The following is a 20108-nucleotide window of genomic DNA, read 5'->3' as shown; positions in this document are numbered from 1 at the left end:
GGTGGCGTAACAATGATGACAAGAGTAGCCCAGTGTTAGGGTTCAGTTCCAGCTGATTTTATTTCCTTTCCGAAGAAGAAAGAAAGAAAAAAACAAACAAACAAACAAACAAAACCAAGGAAACAAAATAAAAACCCCAACAACAACAAAAAAAACCCAAACAAACAAAAAAAAGAGGTTATTTACAGAAGGTATATCAACAATCTGACAGGCAGTGAACTTGACATGGTTAGTTGGCATGATTTCTTCTTTTTCTTTTTTTTCCTTTCCCAACGTTGCGTTGTGAGTGTTCGTTAGAAAAAAAAAAACCAAACAAAAAACAAAAACAAACATAAAGAAAACAAAAAGGAGAAAAAAAAAAGCGGAAAAAAAAAATAAAGCTACACAGCATATTGCACAGGATGGATGACCAAAAAAAAACAAACAACCAAACAAACCAAAACCAACCAAAAAAACAAAAAAAAACCCAAACAAAATCAAAACAAAAGAAGATCAAAAACAAAACCAAAAAAGTTAAAACCCTTAACGGAACCACCTCATTAGGCAGACGTCCTAGTGCCTGTCATGTTATATTAACATACATAAACACACAATCTTCTTTTTTTTTCGCTTATAATACAGACTTAAATGTACAAAGATGTTTTCACTTTCTTCATCTTAAACACAACAGCTATAAACCTGAATACATATGCTATCATCATGCCATAAGAGACTAAAACAATTATATTTAGCGACAAGTAGAAAGGATTAAATAGTCAAATACGAGAATGAAAAACGCACTACATAGTGTCGCGAACTCAAACCGGCATTTCGATAGATCCAGTGGTTTAAACGGCACGGTTTTTTTTTTTGCTTCTTTAAAAAGAAAGAGAAAAAAAAAAAAAAAGTGCAAAAGATGTGGTTTACAAGTTAAAGGTACAGGATCCCTTCTGTGTAAATGCACCAGTTGCTTTACTTCAATTCGGGATAGGTTTCTCCCCTAAACCGGTAGCATACAGTGTATATACGCCTCAGCTTTTCCTCTTCCCCTCTTCCCCCCAAGCCCCCGCAGAAAGGCAGGGGGGCTGCGGGCGGGCAGCAGTGGTGAGGGATGCTGTCACTTTAAGATGCCTGCAGATTGGAGTGTAAACATGGACAAAATAGGGGCTGATTCGTGGGTGTGTGAGAGTGTAGGTGAGAGCGCACACGGGTGTGAGAGACTAACCAGCGGCCCTGTTGCTAAAATCAGGAAATCCAAACAGCAATTTACACCGATTTACACCCCCTTTATATATTTTTTACAAAAATACACTGAGAAAATAATCAAACGTTTTCATCTCTCTTCTCTTTTTGTTTTTTAAAAGTGTCAAAAGTCTACATTTAAATATAAAAAATTAAAAGTTAAAACTCTAGCCCTTCAGTGAAGGAGACATAAAAATGGTGCGGGTAACAACGAGAACTACCAAAAAAGACAAAGAAATACAAGTCAAAAATGTTTGGCCAGTATAAATACGTCCACTTATAAAATGGCATCCGATTACATTTACAAGGAAAAAAAAAAACCAACAAACCAAAAACCCAACAATACGAGGATGGAGCATCGGTGAGAAAAAACAGTCTTTTCATTTACAGCTATAAGGAACGAACACATACATACTCTGAGAAAAAAAAAAAAATTTGGTCCTGAATTTTCTCTCTTTTTTTTTTTTCTTCTTTTTTATTTATTTTTTTTTAAAGTCCAGCACAGATTTGAGTTGCGTTTGAATTCCTTTTAAGAGTTAAGAATTGAAAAAAAAGCTGGTGATATCTCGTAGGAATCAAACATTGCGCCATCTACCTGCTGCGAAACTCCTAACACCAGGGTTTAAACTGTTCAACAGTCTCACGGAAATCTTAAAAAGATAGACAGGATAACATGCTATATTAAACCTTAAACCCCACCAGTGAAATAGTCCAACACCATCACGATTCCGAGTAAGAAAAAAACCAAACCTACTTTTTCTTTTTTTTGTGGTTTTTTTTTTTTTTTTAAGTATTTTCATGGTTGTGTTTTTTTTTTTCTTTCTGCAAAAGCCATGGCCCTCCATTTCCCTTGTACCACATCATGGCAAAAACTGTTCCCATTCGGTCTCTGAAAAGAAGTCATCAGTGTTCCTGAAGTTTCAACCTCTTTTTTCTCTCTACATGACAGAAGGTGACCGAAAAAAGCGATGCAGCCACCTCATCTGTACGTGCAAATCCGTTTCAGTTTATTATTATCTTCCTCCGCTGTATTTCCAAGACAGCTCTCAGAGTGTAAGGTCTGGCTCTTCGCTTAACGAGGATCTCAGTCCAGCTCCATCCGCCTCCTCCTCCTCCTCCCATCACCATCATCTTCTCTCACCGCACAAGAAACTGGGACAGGATTTCTGTCCCCCAAACATGAACCTTGCAAAGGTTTGGGTGCATTTGTTGGTGGTTGTTTTTTTTTTTCCCCTCAAGCAGTTCTGATCGCTCTTTCACACCAAAGAGCAAACAGTCAACACATCCAGTGTGTGCTCGGCACAACGCATCGCTCCCCTTCCTCTTTATTCGCATGAAGTGGGCAATAATAGAGAACCCAGAGGCATGTGTGGTGTCCCCCCTCCTCCCCTTCTCTGTCTCTTTTCAAGAAATAAAAAAGGAAAAAGGCAGCATTTCACTCCCGCCAGGCTCTGAAAAAGCCACGTCAGGCTGGTCTCTCGGAGGGGGTGTGTACGGGTCTGTCTGCGGCCGGAGGAAGGGAGCTTGCTGGCCTTTCTGTAGAGAGAGCGATCCCGCTCCCGCCGCCGCTCGCCCCGAGCACAAGAAGCAGTCTCACTAGCCCCTTCCCAGGAAACAAAACAAACCAACATCGAAACAAAAGCGGCCCGGTGGGGGTGGGCGAGTCCTGCTGACAACGCGCGCCTTTGCCTCTTCCAGCAGCGCCCGGCTCTCGCCTCAGTAAGTGAAGACCAGGTTGGAGATGCTGGACTCCAGCCAGTCACCCGAGATCATCTCACTTACCTCCGGCGTGCAGTAGTCCGGAAATTCAAAGTGCGAGCCCGAACCAGGCTCGAAGTTAAAATCCAGGTCCCGGTCGAGCACAGAGGAGCTGAAGCTGCCCAGGGACATGCTCTCAAAGCCGGGGCTGGGATTGAGGTCCAAGAGGTCGTCCTCAAACTCGTCGTCGGACGAAGAGGAGCCGGAGGAGGAAGAGGAGGAAGAGTGGGAGGACGCGGAGGAGGAATGTGCCGTCGAGGGGGCCGGGGAAGAGGCTCGCAGGCTGGTGTAGCTGCGGTGATCCGCGGGCGAGCCAGAGCCGGAGGGCGAAGGGCAACCGGTGCCGCCGCAGTCCCCATCGGGCCGGCCCGCCCCACCGCCTCCCTCTTCGTAGAGGCTCAAGGGGTCGCCGGCCTCCGCCGAACTGCTGAGTGTGGGGCTGCCGGGCACGGCGCTGCCAGGGGAGGCCGAGGCAGCCGCCGCCTGTCCGCTCCCGAAGATGTAGACCCGCTTCAGCTTCTTCTCGGCCAGTGGCTTGCCAGGGCCCGAGGGAGCCCCCGCCGCCCCCCGGGGCTTGTATAGCGCCTGGTGCTCGGGCGGCAACAACGCGGCGGGCGGCTCCCCAGGGAAAGGGGCGGCCTTGCCTCCCGCGGCCGCCTTGCCGTGGGACTTGCCCCCAGCACCCGCGCCGCCGCCGCCCGTGGGGGAGGGCTTGGAGCCGCCGCCACCGCCCTTCTTCGGGGCGGGCTTGGCGGAGGCCGCGGAGCCACCGGGACCGCCGCCCGCGCTGCACCCGCCGGCGCCGCCCCCGCCGGCCTTGTCCGCCTTGTCGCCGGGCTTGGCGGAGCTGTTGCCCGACTTCACCTTCTTCCTGGGCCGGTACTTGTAGTCGGGGTAGTCCGCCATGTGTTTGAGGCGCAGCCGCTCCGCCTCCCGGATGAAAGGGATCTTGTCGCTGTCCTTGAGCAACTTCCAGCGCTTGCCCAGGCGCTTGGAGATCTCAGCATTGTGCATGTCGGGGGACTGCTCCATGATCTTTCGCCGCTCAATCTGCGACCACACCATGAAAGCGTTCATAGGCCGCTTGATGTGCCCGCTGGGTGTCTTGCACCAGCTCGGGTCGTCTGCCTTGCCCCCCGTGGAGGCGGTGGAGCCCGGCGTAGGGGAGGAGGCGATGCCCAGCTCGATGCCGGCCCCGGAATCGGAGGTCTCGGCGGCCAGCAGCGCCTCAGTGTTCTCCGCCGTGTTGGTCTGCTGCACCATCGCGGCGGCAGCGGCGGCCGGGGGCTCGCCGGGGCTCAGTGCCGCTCCGGTGCGGGGCAGGGCGCGCAACTTCTCACAGCGGCACCGCAGCCCCTCGTGGCCGCGCCCCCGCTTCCCGCACCACTTGTACTTCCACACCGGCGCCTCGTCCCCGGCGGCGCGGTCCTCTCCCCCTCGAGGCGGCGGCGACAGCGGGGCCGCCCACGGTCGGACCAGAGTTTTTGCGAAAGCAGCACTGCGAGCCACCCGTCCAAATTTTTTTCTCGGGGTGTTTTGGGCTTTGAGTTTGGAGGGGGGGTGTCGGTCTGGGTTTTTTGCCTCACCACTTCGGATCTCCCCCCTCCCCGAAGCAGCTGGTCCAGTTCACAAGGGCTCGCTGACCGCCCCCGGTGTTTCAGGAGAGCAGCGTGCCCACCTCCGCCTCTGCCGTAAGTCTCTCAGCGTTGGGCACGGCCAGCGTGCACCGCCACGGGGAAAGGGGGAGGCGGCGCGCCCCCAAAGCCCCGGCTTCCAGGACGCGTGGTAGTGGTGGTGGCGGGGTCGGTGGCCAGGAAGAGTTTGTGCAGGTAGAATTTGTCAGTTGCGAGGTACTGAGCGAAAAGAAAGCCCCTCAGGAGGAAAAAAAAAAAAAAAATAATAAAAAATTGAAGAATAAAAAAATCGAGATAAAAAAAATCCCCGAAAAAAAGAAAAAGAATGAACGAGTGTGTACGTCCCCGGCAGCAAAAGTGGCGAGCCGGACGCCCAGCACCGTTCTCCTCGTTTTCTGCCGCCTCTGCTGCTACTCCGCGCGCGCGGAACCCTGCCGCGCGCCGACCCGCGCGCCCGCCGGGCGATGCCCCGCGCCCTCCCGCGCGCCTCGCTCCGCCGGCTGCAGCTGAGAGCGGACCCCCGCGCCCGCCCCGCGCCGCCGCTTTATCCGTGCGCGGCCCGCCCCGTGGCCAATCGGGGGCTGTATCCAACGCCTCCGCGTGCCAAGCCCCGCCCGACGAACGGCAATTGGAGGCTGCCCCGGCGCGGTAATAATGGCGGCGTGCAATGAGAAGCGGCCGCGCTGACCTCATTCCCGGCGGCGGGGCGAACTTTTTAAAAGGGGCAGGAGGGCAGCCCTCCGCCCCGCCCCGCGCCCCGCCGCGCACGTGCCCGCGGCCCCCCAATCCAACAGGCCCCTCCCGCTGCACTCCTCCCTTCCCTCCTCGCTGCCGGGGAAAAATTAGGAAATCAGCAAAAAATCATCATAATGCAAATAATTAAAAATGGGAGGGGCGGGGGAAGAGGGGGGCGGAAATTGACCCGATGTCTGCGGGAGGAGGCGCCGGGAGTTGCGGTGGGGACGGGCGGGGAGCGCGGACACCTGTCCCGCACAAAAGGACGAGGCGGGTGTGTCCGCTGTCCGCGCCACTGGGGTTCCGAGTGGCTATCGGAGCCGCCCGCATACGGCCCCCCATCCTTCTTCCTCCGCCGCCCACACACAGAGCGTTAACGGAGGGACCGTCACCCAGCTCTCCAGAAGTGCTCCGGCGAGCGCTGCCGTCACGCCCCCTCCGCCACGGAGCAAGATCGGAGCGGCGCCGGGGGTGGGACGGGGCACCCAGCTGGCACCTCCCGCAGAACGGCCAGCCTCATATCGGTGGCGGCGGTGTTAATTAATCGCTGCCGCCCACCTCATCTCCCCGACGCGGTGGGAGGAAGCGGTGTTGTCCTTATCGCCTGTTTACCCTCCGCGCTTTCTCCTGCGCCTCGCCACCACCGCTCACGCAAACCACATACGAGCCGCGCCGCCCGCTGAGGGAGGCGAGGAGGGAGAGGGTACAGCTGTCGTGGGGGGATCCGGCCAGATCCAGCCTGACCCTACCGCGTCCCCAGGGAGTGCGAGAGGGAAAAACGCGGCTCTGGGCTTCCGGGCAGGTACCAGCCTCCCGGGGCGGAGGTTATGTCGTGCCTGTCCTGTCCCCCAAAGCTTCGGGGTCCTTCCTAGAGTACGAGGTGCGTTACAGGGATTGCTGTTTAGTGTCTTTTCTCCTGTAATGCTCAGTAGCGAAGGAAAACAGGGCTGCGGTGATACTTGCTGTGAAGCACCGCTTAAGGCCTCGCAACATCAAAACCCATCAATACTCTGGTAAAGGGGATGATAGAGCCATAAAAAAAATCGGTAGTGTTACTCCCCAAGGGACTAAAAAGGCTGTTAGACAAAACAGCTATGAAAAATTTTGTTCCACAAACCACCCATTTAAACCCACTTGTTAAAAAACCTGAAATGAACAGGTGGAAAACAGTTGAAATACCTAAGAATGAGGTCTAAAATAAGTCCCACAATTTTTGCAAGAAAATTTATGGTAGGATCCTTTAGCAGGGTTTCTTGCGGGTTTGAGAACAAGCTTTGACTGTTAAAGATTTCCACACTGGACTCAAATTATTACACTACCACAAAGTGCAGAGAAAAATCCTGAATTGCTAATACCTCCTTGGATAGATCACCTACATTACTGAGAGTGTTTACAAAAATGCAACCTGAATTATTGCTTTGCTTACCAAAATAAATACATACATACATACATACATACATACTCTTCCAGCTTCTGGTAAGCTTTGGATAATATATTGCTTTCTGCAAGGTCAAGTACATCCAGTGACATCAATGGAGTTTCTCACCTTTACACTTTGTGAGCAGTAGCTCACACTGTTTTTCTCCTGACACCTCAATGCTAACATCAAACATAATCTACCCTATACCACCACCATCTATAGAAATGGAGGTTGACAGTAGTTTTGGTATCAGGAGTAAGTCCTATGTGTATTTACGCTCATGTGCAGCAATGTGGAAAATCTGACCAAGAGCAGTCAGTAGCTTCTGGCTGCTCCACCTGTTAGCATAGTATCCAAAACGTTTTCAACCCCTAACTATCTTGGTTTACATATAAATATCAGTTTGTTTAACCAACAAAGTATGTAAAATATTCACATGTTTCTAGATGCAGGTCAAAGCAGAACAAATAAAAACTAAACAGGTAGGCAGAGACAGAGAAAGAAAAACACTTTAGAGAAGCTTTTCACTCAGATGGGTTATAGTGTGCAAGGTCTTGACTGGCATGAATAAAAATTATCTCCAGGTGAGTCAAGTGTTATCTTGAAGAAAACAGTCATGTTGATACAACCTCAGTTCAAAAAGTGTGTATGTGGGATGGACAGAAGGGTATTAGTTCCTAAATGAAAACTTGACAAAAGTGCAATTTGGAACTGCTTAATAAATCAGTTTTAAGAACATGATGTGAAACTCTATAAAAGCATTTTACTATAATTTCTTGGCTGTTTCCTGGAATTTAATTGCTTCCACTCCTAATCCTCCAGTGCTGGACTGAAAGTGCCTTCCAGCTCCCCAAATTTTTAAGCCTAGGTGTAAAGCATGAGCATTCAGCTCCCACCTAAAATGCAGTTTTAAGAGCGCTGGCAAGATTTACCCACGTTTTAGAATTTAAAAAGCCTCAAAACCTAATTCTATTTTCTGCAGGCTTTGTAAAGCTAGGGCTGCAGTAAGGGACGCGAGGTGGCAGCGCTGAGCCTCTTCTGCTAGACGTGGGAAAATGAAGGGATATCAAACTTGGGTGTTTGTTTATTTATTTATTTATTACTTATTATTTCTCACCTCATGGTTTTACTGATCAGCACAGCACTGCAAGTTTCCAACTGAAATTCAGTAGGCTGGCATACTGAATCAGAGGCAATGCTGACACACTCACCTCTACACTGCTGAAACAGTTTGGAATTGATCATAAACCTCATCAGGAGGATTTAAGGGCATGGTCATTGATGACACCATTCTCATGAGTGTCACTGAGACCCTTAACCTGCAGTTCACCTTCACAAAGCTCTTGACAGCTCTGCAGCAGTACTGTGTTCTACAAGAAACTGATTCAAGGTTTTCTGTGTGAATCAGTCTCCACCAGTTAAAATGTCTTAAGACAGGCGGATTTAGCACTGCCGCAGATTTCCCTCCCCCCACACCTTAAGTTGAGGGTTACTAGAGCTCAGGTTTATTTAACTGCAGCCCTTGCAGTTGATCTTTTCCACACCCCCAGCTCTGTGGGCTGTGAGAAATGCTTTTGAGTTGACTCTGGCTGAGCTTTTGGGAGGCAAACCTTCCCTCCCTCTAAACATGTTCCTGCATGCCCTTGCCGTCATGGAGCGTTTCTCTTCCGTGTCAGCACACTGCCCGGGTAGCCATCATAGCCAGCAGGAAAGGGGTCCTGTTGCCCAGCAAGGTCTTTGACTTGCAAATGGCAAGGCTACAGCAGAAGTACACTGCAAAAGAGCACCTTCCCCACCACCTTTCTGTTCTCTGTTTTCATCCAAGGAAAAATGTTGATGAGATACTTGACATTAAGGGGGGGGGGGGGGGGGGGGAGAAGAGTAGAAAAAAACTCCTGGCTTAAAATAACATGATTTTCACACTGATTTTCACAATCAAAGAAGAGTGTGTTTAAGGGTTGGAGGTGTAAACTGAGACATGAAAGTGGACACTCCTTCTTCGTCCCGTTTGCAAGAAGAAAACTCCATTGTACAATTGCATCACTGCGATTCACCACATACCTCGTTCAACATGATTCATAAACACTTTGAACTTTCCCCAGCAGCTTTGTGGAGAAGAACTTTTATTACTGGGAAGTGTTTTATAGAGGATGTTATTTACTTAGGAGTGAAAATCTGTTGCCTAAAGTTGTATGGTATTGTTTCCTGCAACAGTGTATGTTCACTTACATTCTTCTTGAGTACAAGCTTTCACACCGATACCCAGTGCTTCTTATGAGAACACCAAGTCACTTCTAGTTCATTTAATACATCAAGTAGGTAAGAACCCATCGGAGCATACATATTTATATTAATTCAGATATTAATCACTATTATGGAAATGTTTGGTTTGGGAAGGCAGAAACACCTCTCCAGAAAATTTTAATGAGGAAATATGATAATACTTTCTATCTTTTATCCACTTTGGTGATGTTTTAAGTTTAAACTTGTTCTCTAAGAATAATAACACAGGTTCAAAAAGCTCTGTTAAAAAAAAAGAGAGAGAGAGAGAAAGAAACCCTTGGAAAATACATTGCTTGTTTTTACTTACAAGAAGAATTGCAACCCTTATCCAATCCTATAAGATTTATTAAAGTTTTTTAATAAAAAATATGTTTCATCTAACAAAAGCTTTTACTTAATTTTTGAAGATGTTTTGGCAAGCCTTTTCTGCGAAGTGAAAAGAAACACAGCCACAAGGTTAAAGAGGAATTACTGGTCTGCTGCATATGTAGTAGCAGATTGCATATTCATGAGCTGCAGCTGCTGTGAAGGCCACCCCATGAAGGGTAGCCCAAGAGGAAAGCCAGTGGAGGGGAGCAGTGGCGGGTGTGTGTCTGCAACCGGCCCTCTGGCAGGGCTGAGCCTTTCTCCCTGTAGAGGATTAGGAAAGGAGTGCCTCTCTCCTTCAGACCACCGCACTTTCTGAATGTGCTCTTCTGTTAGGTCCCTTATACTCCCTCCCAGCCATCTGTGTGCATCCCTCCTGTTTGCTCTCACTTTCCTGTGCCTTCTACAAGCTTATTGCTACTGCTCTCATAATATTCAGCTTATCTTTTTCTGCCATCTCTACAAATGAGCCAACAGCTGGAAGAAGACAGTTCAGCAGAAGCCCACGTAGTACCAAGGATGAAGTAATATTTCTGCCCACTTCCACAACATCATGATGCCACGCAGATTTTAGCGTAATTGATAAGATGGAGCTACAAACCCACTGTGCATTGGATTAATTTGGGTTGTTTTGAAAGATCATTTAGAGGGATATTGCTGTTTAATTCAGTGTAAGAATGACTTCTTGTGTTAAACAAAATATGGATTATACACAGGACTCCTGGAAGGGAGGCATAAGGTAGTCTCTGTACACATAGGAAAAGAGTTCTTTTAAAATTAAAGTCTTGGTATTTCTAACTTGTTTCTTGTGGAACCATTCCTTGAGTGATATATTCAAGGTAATTAAGACATTGTATAAGATGTAGTTGTGATAATTGTAAATTTTTAGGTATACTCTGTTGTTATTCATGGATGTTTATCCACAGGATCCAGCTCTAAGAAAAGAAAATTATTTCAGCAACCTGATGACAGCTGGAGCTATGCATGTGTTCTAAGATGGTTCTGGCAGAGGCAGACAAGCTCTGGAGCAGCACCTGGCTTTTGACTCACCAGAAAACAGTCGCCTAGGCAGATCCAGGGTTAATGTGTAAGCTTTCTGGAGGCTTTCTGTAGAGACTCCAGAAGAGCCTGTCATCAAATAATGCTGTTACTATTCAGAACAGAACAGTGGAGGTAATAACTATGATTATTTAAAGTGTCCTTAATTTTAGGATCTGCTGAGGCATAGAAGTAGCTGTGACTGAACCCAGCAATGTCACACCATTAAGACTGGTCTTAAGAGTGGCCTGTCACTATCTGATATTTCAAATTTTGACAACGCTTGGTCTTTTTATCATAAAACTGTACTCAAAAACTCACTCCCTTCATTCAGCCCTGTAGTCTCCAGATGTAACAGATTCATTTCTGCCAAGCCAGCTTTACTTAATTTTCCTGATTTGGTGTTTCTGATGCACAGGTCAAAAAAAAAAAGAAGCAACAGGTTCTGGTGGGAAGAGGAGAAATATGTTTTAATCTAAAACGAATGAGAGAAAGAAGTAGTCTTCTTACAAATATTTTTCCCTTTTGTGCTCAGGACAAATGCAAATCTGGCTTTTTTCCTGGTTTCCTTCCATGTAATTGTTCTTAATGATGGTGCTGGTGTGACAATTAGCATAGATTTATTTATTTATTTACTCTTCTCTGAATAGATTGCTCAAACGATACCATTCTGTACTTGCCCGGGTTTGTACTACAGTCTCTGTCCCCTACCTTGCCTGTTCATGCAGAACAAGGTTACAGGTTTGATACTCAATGTGAACCTTTATTTTTAAAGATATTTTTCAAAAGCTCGTTTTCTCTAGCAATTGTACCATTTTCACCAGAATTTTAGGCAAAAAAAAAAAAAGGTGTTAGAGTTCTACACTGACCTATCGTGAGCTAGCTGTCACACTCAAGTGTATATATGAGCAATCTCAATGTGCAGGTGTGCTTAAGTGAGGCAGGATGTCTGAACTTGCATTGCATCGAGCCTGTCTTTAAGTCTGATTAATTGCTTTCAGAAATAACAAATTGTCTGTATGGAACCTCAGGAGGCTAGAATACTTTACACTGTTTCATAGCTCAAGAATCAGGCATTTGACATGTATTATTCAAAAAACAAAAATCCTGGTGTTTTACCTAAGCATCAGAAAATAATTTTGAGTACTCCTGAATTACTGAATTTTACTTGATAAAACCACTGATTTATCAAAGAGTGTAAAAGAAGATGCTAGTATATAGTAATTGTGTGATTGTAAATATAGTAGAATAGAACAGAATTAACCAGGTTGGAAAAGGCCTTCGAGATCATCATGTTCAACCTATCACCCAACACCATCTAATCAACTAAATCATGGCACCAAGCACCCCATCCAGTCTCTTCCTAAACATCTCCAGTGATGGTGACTCCACCACCTCCCTGGGCAGCCCATTCCAATGGCAAAACACTTTTTCTGTGAAGAACTTCTTGCTAACATCCAGCCTAAACATCCCCTGGTGCAGCTTGAAACTGTGTCCTCTTGTTCTGGTGCTGGTTGCCTGGGAGGAGAGACCAACCCCCACCTGGCCACAACCTCCCTTCAGGTAGTTGTAGACAGCAATAAGGTCTCCCCTGAGCATCCTCTTCTCCAGGCTAAGCAACCCCAGCTCCCTCAGCCTCTCCTCATAAGGCTTGTGCTCCAAACCCCTCATCAGCTTTGTTGTCCTTCTCTGGACACGTTCCAGTAACTCAACATCTTTCCTAAACTGAGGGGTCCAGAACTGGGCACAGTACTCAAGGTGTGGCCTAAGCAGTGCTGAGTACAGGGGCACAATGACTTCCCTGCTCCTGCTGGCCACACTGTTCCTGATACAGGCCAGGGTGCCATTGGCCTTCTTGGCTGCCTGGACACACTGCTGGCTCATGTTCAGCCTGCTGTCAGCCGGTATCTCCAGGTCCCTTTCTGCCTAGTAGTGGAAAAATGTGAAAAATATTGCACTCCTGCTATCAAAGCTCTTCCACAGAAAGATTATCTGTTAGATGGCCCTTAGTTTGTTTTCTCAGGACTTCCTCTGAAATTTGAGGTGTAAAACTTGTTGATAGATCAGAAAATATGTACATCTAGTTAGTCTGTTCTTATTCCCATTTCATTCAAAGAACTAATGCCTGACTGTAAGTGAATTCTCCAAGTTAATAGTCTGCTCATAATTATTAATGTTACACAGTTAGATACAAAATAAGATGCTTTAAAATACCCTTACAAGGTAAGTGTCTTCCAAATAATACAGAAAGTTAGCATTTAGACCAACTCTGCTCAGACTTCATTGCACCTATGTCTACCCAGTGCCTGAGATTTACTCCTTACTGTTTTTTATGGAGACTCCAGTGCAGAAGGTAATGATGCCTGTGGGTGACTGCTGCAATACACCCACACACTGACTGTTTTAACCTCAGGACTAGAATAAACAGCAGCTGCCCAACGTAGGGGTTAAGTCACGCACTTTGTCTTAATGATGATCACGGTTATCTTCACGCTGTCCCTCCTGTGACACCAAGTACCTACCCTCACCTCTCCTGGCGTGGAAAGGAAATTACGTGGTTCACACAAATGTTTCACAGGGGGTTGAAGTTCCCAGGATACAAGGTTGCACCTTGCCTATCTTAAACGTGATGTGGAAGTAATGCTCATTCTGGAGGTGTGTGACTGTCAAGGAACATCTTAGAAACACCACAACGTGTTGTTGATATGAGCACATGCATATGAACAAGCATTGTACTGAAGACTTCTGTGTATGATCTTTTCTCCCTGGATATGTAAAAGGGAGGAGAAAAAAAATCACTGGTGGAAACAAGTAGTGAAACCACTGGGGAAAAAGCAGTATTTAGATTACAGAGCTCAAAAAGACAGTTCAAGTTCCTATAGAAACACACACTGGAGACACTTTTTTAGGGAAGATGTACACTGCAGACTGTGGTGTAGTGTGAAAATACATGAGCTAACCTTCCCAGCTGCCCTTGCAAAACAAGTATGGGGCACTGGAAGTTGAGGGTGAGGTGAATGAGAAGACAGAAGATGCACCATCCAAGATGTTGCCTGAAGCAAAACAGCCCACCCCCCACATCAGGACTTGTTCCCTTAAAAAACAGAGGAGGGTAATTTTTATTGATGATTCCCTCCTGAGTGGAACAGAGGGCCCCATATGTTGGCCAGATCCTTCCCACAGGGAAGTCTGCAGCCTCCCTGGGGCCTGGGTCAGAGATGTTACCAGAAGGATGCCAAGTCTGGTACAGTCCTCTGATTATTATCCCTTGACAGTTATTCAGGTAGGGGGCGATAAGGTTGAAACCCGGGGTCCAAAGGCAATGAAAAAGGACTTCAAGGCTCTGGGAAAACTGGTTGAGGGGTCAGGGGCACAGGTAGTCTTTTCATCAATACCCTTAGTTGCAGGAAGGAATACTGAAAGGGTCAGGAATGCAGGTGCAATTAACAAGTGGCTCAGAGGCTGATGCCACCAACAGAATTTGGGGGTTTTCGATCTTGGGGAACTTTCTGTGGCACCAGGTCTGCTAGCAACAGATGGAGCATATCTGTCACAGAGGGGGAGAAAGATCATAGCACATGAGAATAGTCTATCCCACAGAGGGAAAAGGTTCTAGGAAGGGAATTGGCTGGACTCATTGACAGGGCTTTAAACTAGATTTGAAGGAGGAAGGGGTTGAAACCAGTCCCCCCAGACAGGAGTCTGAGGGTGGTAAGCTGGAGTCAGGGGTGAAACCAGCAGCCCAGCTGAAGTGCATGTACACTCTGGACTCCTGGAAGGCAGACTTCAGATTACTTAAGGAACTAACTCAGAAGGTACCTTGAGAAGCAGCTCTTAAAAACAAAGGGGTCCAGGAGGGCTGGACCTACTTCAAGAAAGAACTCTTGAAGGCACAGGAACAGGCTGTGCCAATGTGCTGGAAGACGAGCTGCCGGTGTAGACGGCCAGCCTGGATTGGCAGTGAAATTCTGAATGAATTAAGGGGAAAAGGAAGGAGAGGTAACCCATGAACTGTTTAAGGATGTTGCTAGGTCAGGTAGGGAAAAAATTAGAGAGGCAAAAGCCCATTTAGAGCTTAGACTGGCTACTGCTGTGAAGGTTAACAAAAATCCTTCTACAAATACATTAACAGCAAGAGGAGGGGCAAGGACAACCTTCACTCCTTAGTGGACATGGAGGGGAATATAGTAACAAAAGATGAGGAGAAGGCAGAGGTACTTAACACCTTCTTTGCCTCAATTTTTAATAGCAGGATAGATTGTTGTCCAGACAGCTGGCCTCCTGAGCTGGAAGATGGAGACAGGGAGCAGTATAATCCCACTGTGGGGGAAGAAGAAGTTAGAGACTTGCTCAACCACTTGGATCGCCACAAGTCCATGGGACCAAATGGGACCCATCCTAGGGTGCTGAGAGTGCTGGCAGATGAGCTGGCCAGGCTGCTCTCCATCATTTTTCAACAGTCCTGGCTCACTGGAGAGGTCCCAGAAGACTGGAATCTGGCCAATGTGATGCCCATCCACAAGAAGGACCGATTGGACAAGGCAGGGAATTACAGGCCTGTCAGCCTGACCTCAGTGCCAGGGAATATTATGGAACAGGTCATCTTGAGTGCAATCACACAGCACTTACAGGATGACCAAGGGGTCAGGCCCAGCCAGCATGGATTTAGGAAGGGCAGGTCCTGCCTGACCAACCTGATCTCCTTCTATGATCAGGAGACCTGCCTGGTGGATGTGGGGAAGGCTGTGGATGTAGTCTACCTGGACTTCAGCAAGGCCTTTTGATACTGTCCCCCACAGCAAACTCCTGGCCAAGCTGTCATCTCATGGCTTGGACAGCAGCACTCTGTGCTGGGTTAGGAACTGGTTGGAGAGACGAGCCCAGAGAGTGGTGGTGAATGGTGCCACATCCAGCTGGCAGCCAGTCACTAGTGGTGACCCCAAGGACCAGTACTGGGCCCCATCCTATTCAATATCTTTATTGATGATCTGGATGAGGGCATTGAGTCCATCATCAGTAAGTTTGCAGATGACACCAAGCTGGGGGCAGGAGTTGATCTGTTAGAGGGTGGGAAGGCTCTGCAGAGGGACCTCGACAGGCTGGACAGATGGGCAGAGTCCAAGGGCATGAGATTTAACACATCCAAGTGCCAGGTTCTGCACATCGGCCACAGCAACCCCATGCAGTGCTATAGGCTAGGGTCAAAGCAGCTGGAGAGCGGCCAGGGAGAGAGAGACCTGGGGGTGCTGGTCGATGGTAGGCTGAACATGAGCCTGCAGTGTGCCCAGGCAGCCAAGAGGGCCAATGGCATCCTGGCCTGTATCAGGAACAGTGTGGCCAGCAGGAGCAGGGAGGTCATAGTGCTCCTGTACACAGCACTGGTTAGGCCACACCTTGCGTCCTGTGTCCAGTTCTGGGCCCCTCAATTTAGGAAAGATGTTGAGTTACTGGAACGTGTCCAGAGAAGGGCAACAAAGCTGAGGAAGGGTTTGGAGCACAAGCCCTATGAGGAGTGGCTGAGGGAGCTGGGATTGTTTTGCCTGGAGAAGTGGAGGCTCAGGGGAGACCTTATTGCTGTCTACAACTACCTGAAGGGAGATTTTGGCCAGATGGGGGGTTGGTGTCTTCTCTCAGGCATCCAGCACCAGAACAAGAGGATACAGTCTCAAGCTGCACCAGGAAAGGATTAGGCTGGATGTTAGGAAGAAATTCTTCACAGAAAGAGTGATTGGTCATTGGAATGGGGTGCCTGGGGAGGTGGTGTAGTCACCATCAGTGGAAGTGTTTAAGAAGAGACTGGATGGGGCACTTAGTGCCATGGTTTAGTTGATTAGATGGTGTTGGGTGATAGGTTGGACTTGATGATCTCAAAGGTCTTTTCCAACCTGATTAATTCTGTATTCTGTATTCTGAATCATCATAGGCACCAGAAACAACAGGAGGTGTTTTCAGGTTTTCACCCTTGAATTGTGTCACATCAACTGTAATTCAAAAGTGGCTCCAGTTCTCTGAGGTATTTAGACAGCAGCTGGGAAGAGGTTGTCATGCAGCTATGCTCTGTCCTGCCCTTCTGTGCACAGCTCTGCTCCCAGTTTCTCCTGGGGAGGAAGGCTTTGCAAGGCAGGCACCATCAGACTTTCAGCTCCTCTGCATAACTTCACCAACCAACAGCATTGTCTTGAACTTTCGGTTTCTACGTTCTCTGCCTCTGTGTTGCTCCAGTATGACTTATGCACTGATTTGTTTTTAATCACATAAAGGCAATTTGAACAGCATTCACCCACATTCAGTCCAACCTTGCAAAAATTTACCTATGGGAATTTTATTGATCTCCTCTTTAGAATCACATGGTGTAAGTGAGAGATGAATTGTCTGCTACTGATGAAGATAATAATCCATCACTTAAACTTCCTTAAGTAATCTATTTTTGGTCTTCTGTTTTCTTATTCTAGAAATATTAGACCATCTTCATTCCTATAAATAGGAGAATCTCTGCTGTTCTTACACAGATATATGCTGATGTGTTTTTTAATCTTATATACTCTGTAACTATATTCAGTAATTGAGGCTTCAAAATGCATGCTGCTGTACATCCTGGTGTTTCATGGGCTTGAAGCTGCTTCTCAGAAAAGCATAACAAGTAATCCCAAAATGACTGAAAACTAGGGGAGCAGAAGTGGTGTCTGACTGCTCTTTGGATTGTTCACAGATTTCTAAGCAAATCCGTGCCATGAAGGGATATCTGATGCCTCACAGCTATGGTGAGCATTCAACTCAGACACTTGATTGTATTTACAATTTTTTGCCTGCAATTGTTCTTCTTTTGGAACACAGGGCAGCAGCACTATAGCAAGCACACACTGACAGGAGCAGTGGAATCTGTTATTTAATGAGGCCTGCAGTATTGCATGCGTATGTAAACTGGGAGCATCCAGTAAGTCATTACTCACATGAGAGATTTGTATAGCTGACACTGTCATTTGAAACAAGTACAAATAGCACAAGTACATTTTCAGAAAGATGGTGGAGCAGTTTTTCAGGTTTAATTAATGCAGTAGAGGATAGTGTCTTGCTGAAGTGAAAAATCAACCTCCCATATTCAGAGGCCTCTTTCTTTATCACTCTGTTTTTTAATTCCACAAACTGACGTGTCACTATGGAGTGCAGTGGCACAACTGGAAACTCTTCCCAGTGCTGGAGATCCTTCAGATGCTTCTCAAGCAGCAGTGCTCAGCTGCATCCTCCCACAATAAATCAGGAAAAGTTCCTGCTGGTCTGGGGAATGGTACACCACTGTCCCGCACCCACTCGGGAGCAGTAGCCAGCTTATGGCACTGCTTTGCTGCAGAGGAATGGGCACTGCGCGACCCTCAGTGTGCTCCCTGGACTGAAACAGGTTTGCTGCCTTCCCTGGGGAGACGCCTACCCCAGTAGCAATGTGGGGAGTGGGAGATCATCTCTAGGGGGGTGGCTCTTGCTTTTTTGGGTGGAACCAGAATTTTGCCTGCCTTAGTCTGTGTGATAGCCCCATGCCACTCTTCACAGCTGCCCTCTGCTTACCAGCATTTTGATCACTGCTCAGAAGTAGGGAAAGCAGCATCTAAATGCTATGCATGCAATGACCCTCCTCCTTTTTGTGTAGTAGTTTTGTTTGTTTGTTTCTAGCCTAAAAATTAGGGGAGCTGTTGGTGATACCCTCAAGGGGAAACAAGTGAAGGCTCTAGCTGTTGGTATGTTAACTTGTATTTGTATTGTAGTTTTATTCAACACCATAGAAAGTCTTGCAAGGTCTTTGCAGTCCTGAAGGCAATTTCATTACAGAGTACTTTTTCTCTTTCCATATGAAACAAATACATTTAGATGACTTGTGCTGTCCACACCAACGAGATACAGTCTCATCTATTCAACTTACTCCTTTTATCTTTCAAAGCAGGAGAACGCTGGAGCAAACTTTGCACAGACTAGAAAAACAAATCCGCTGCATACAAATCTTTCCTTATTATTTCCTCTGTTATTTACCAAAGGCACAAAAAAAAACCCAACACCAGTTACTCTGCATTTATCATAGTGACTGGTAGAAAGCATGTGATTCTTATGGTAAGCAGCAATTTACAGATGGCCAGGTGCAATCAACATATCTAATCTTATCATGCATTTGTTTTATTCGCAGCTGCAACAGTTGGTGACAGTTAATAGGTTACCAACCATGAAGTATATTTATTTCCTTTTATCCTGCTTCGAGGCTACAGAAATGATTTGTAGACTGTCATAGCTGCTGAATTTATATTTAATTTTTGTGTGTGTGGCTTTTTTGTCATTTAGTTTGTGCCACTTAGGAAGAAAACGAAAATGTCCTTTGGAGAATGCATTTTGTTTTCATTTGAGCCACTTCTTTGTCTAGGGATTTGGAAACTTTAAACCCATGTGTTTGCTCTCTGGGTTTCTAATCTAAAGGAGGACATAAATTATGTGTAGAATATAAATTGTTGTCATTTTTTTGGGTTTGTTGTTTGTTTGTCTGCTATTTTAAAGAGAGTTCTATCACAGGCTCAGTTTGCCTGTTCAGTTCCATCAAGGTATGCGGAGAATTCACTATCTGGTCTTCCAAATAATCAAACACTGCAAAGTCTTAATTATATATGATAATAATCTATAATATTATCATCTTAAGATATGCATAAGCTTGATTTTAAATAGTGCTCATTCAAAAATAAGTATTAAATGCTCTTACATTCACACCTTGGATACATATGAATATGCATACACATATACACATCAGTAAACTAACCTCACAACCTCCTAAGCTCTCCATTGATGGTTGGGCTTGATTTTAGAGGTCCTTTCCAAATGAAACAGTTCTATGATTCTATGATATTCTGGTACAAAATTAAAAATCCCTTCAAAATGAATGTATTTAGTCCTTACCAATGAGTCTTTTCCAGTTTTTGTAATGGAGTGACAGTCTTGGCTGTGTCATTTTTTTGGTTTCACTTACATCAAGACCAAAATAAAGAGCGATACAGTAGTAATTTCTCTGTGCCTTAGATGCTTATATATATTTCAATTACATGTATCTCCAAATCTGCTTCCCAAAACCAGGAATTTTCATAGTAAAGAGTACAGCTGTTAGCACATGTCAATATAAGTCAGGTATTCTTCAAAGTGATGAAGTTGCACATATAAGTGGGTTTGACCAAAAAAGAGAAATAAAGAGAAAAGAACCTCAGATTTTTGTCTGGCTGTGGTTTTAAACAGCATGACCAGCAGAGTCTTACAATTAGCAGAGGGCAACATATATGCATAGTCATTGGCAACTATTAATTCTTTCTAATCAATTTATTCTACAGGTCATTACTACACAGGGCCTGTAGAACAGCAGAAGCATTTGAAAGAAACTTTGAATGGCAACATATAAGTGACAATAATGCTTTTGCTGTGTGTCTGGTTTTCTGTTCTGTGTGTGCCCAGCTGAACATTCTGGATGGTGCTGCTTCTGGGGCTCTGAACAAGGCACCTTTTGCAGCCTTTCTTCCTGTTTTATTCATTAAAAAGGGGGGAAATTGGTGTAGTCCTGACAATATTAAAGAAAACTCTAAAAGGCCTGGGGGAAAGACCTGAATCTTCCCTTTAGTGAAGTCTACTCTTATCAGCAG

The 20108-nt window shown here is 46.3% G+C and overlaps 1 protein-coding gene across 1 annotated transcript; it reads right to left on the bottom strand.

The window, feature by feature from the left end:
• Positions 1-35: 35 nt before the first annotated feature.
• Positions 36-5121, bottom strand: SOX4 (SRY-box transcription factor 4). The gene has a single exon (XM_068160858.1). It carries the CDS (start codon positions 4240-4242, stop codon positions 2938-2940), a length of 1305 nt encoding a protein of 434 aa, XP_068016959.1. The 5' UTR covers positions 4243-5121; the 3' UTR covers positions 36-2937.
• Between the last annotated feature and the right edge of the window lie 14987 nt (positions 5122-20108).

The sequence above is a fragment of the Melanerpes formicivorus genome, unplaced genomic scaffold (genome assembly GCF_026170545.1).
Source record: "Melanerpes formicivorus ecotype bairdi unplaced genomic scaffold, bMelFor1.0.p_v2 SCAF_53, whole genome shotgun sequence".
NCBI lineage: Eukaryota > Metazoa > Chordata > Aves > Piciformes > Picidae > Melanerpes > Melanerpes formicivorus.
This window is presented reverse-complemented; position numbering and strand designations above follow the sequence as displayed.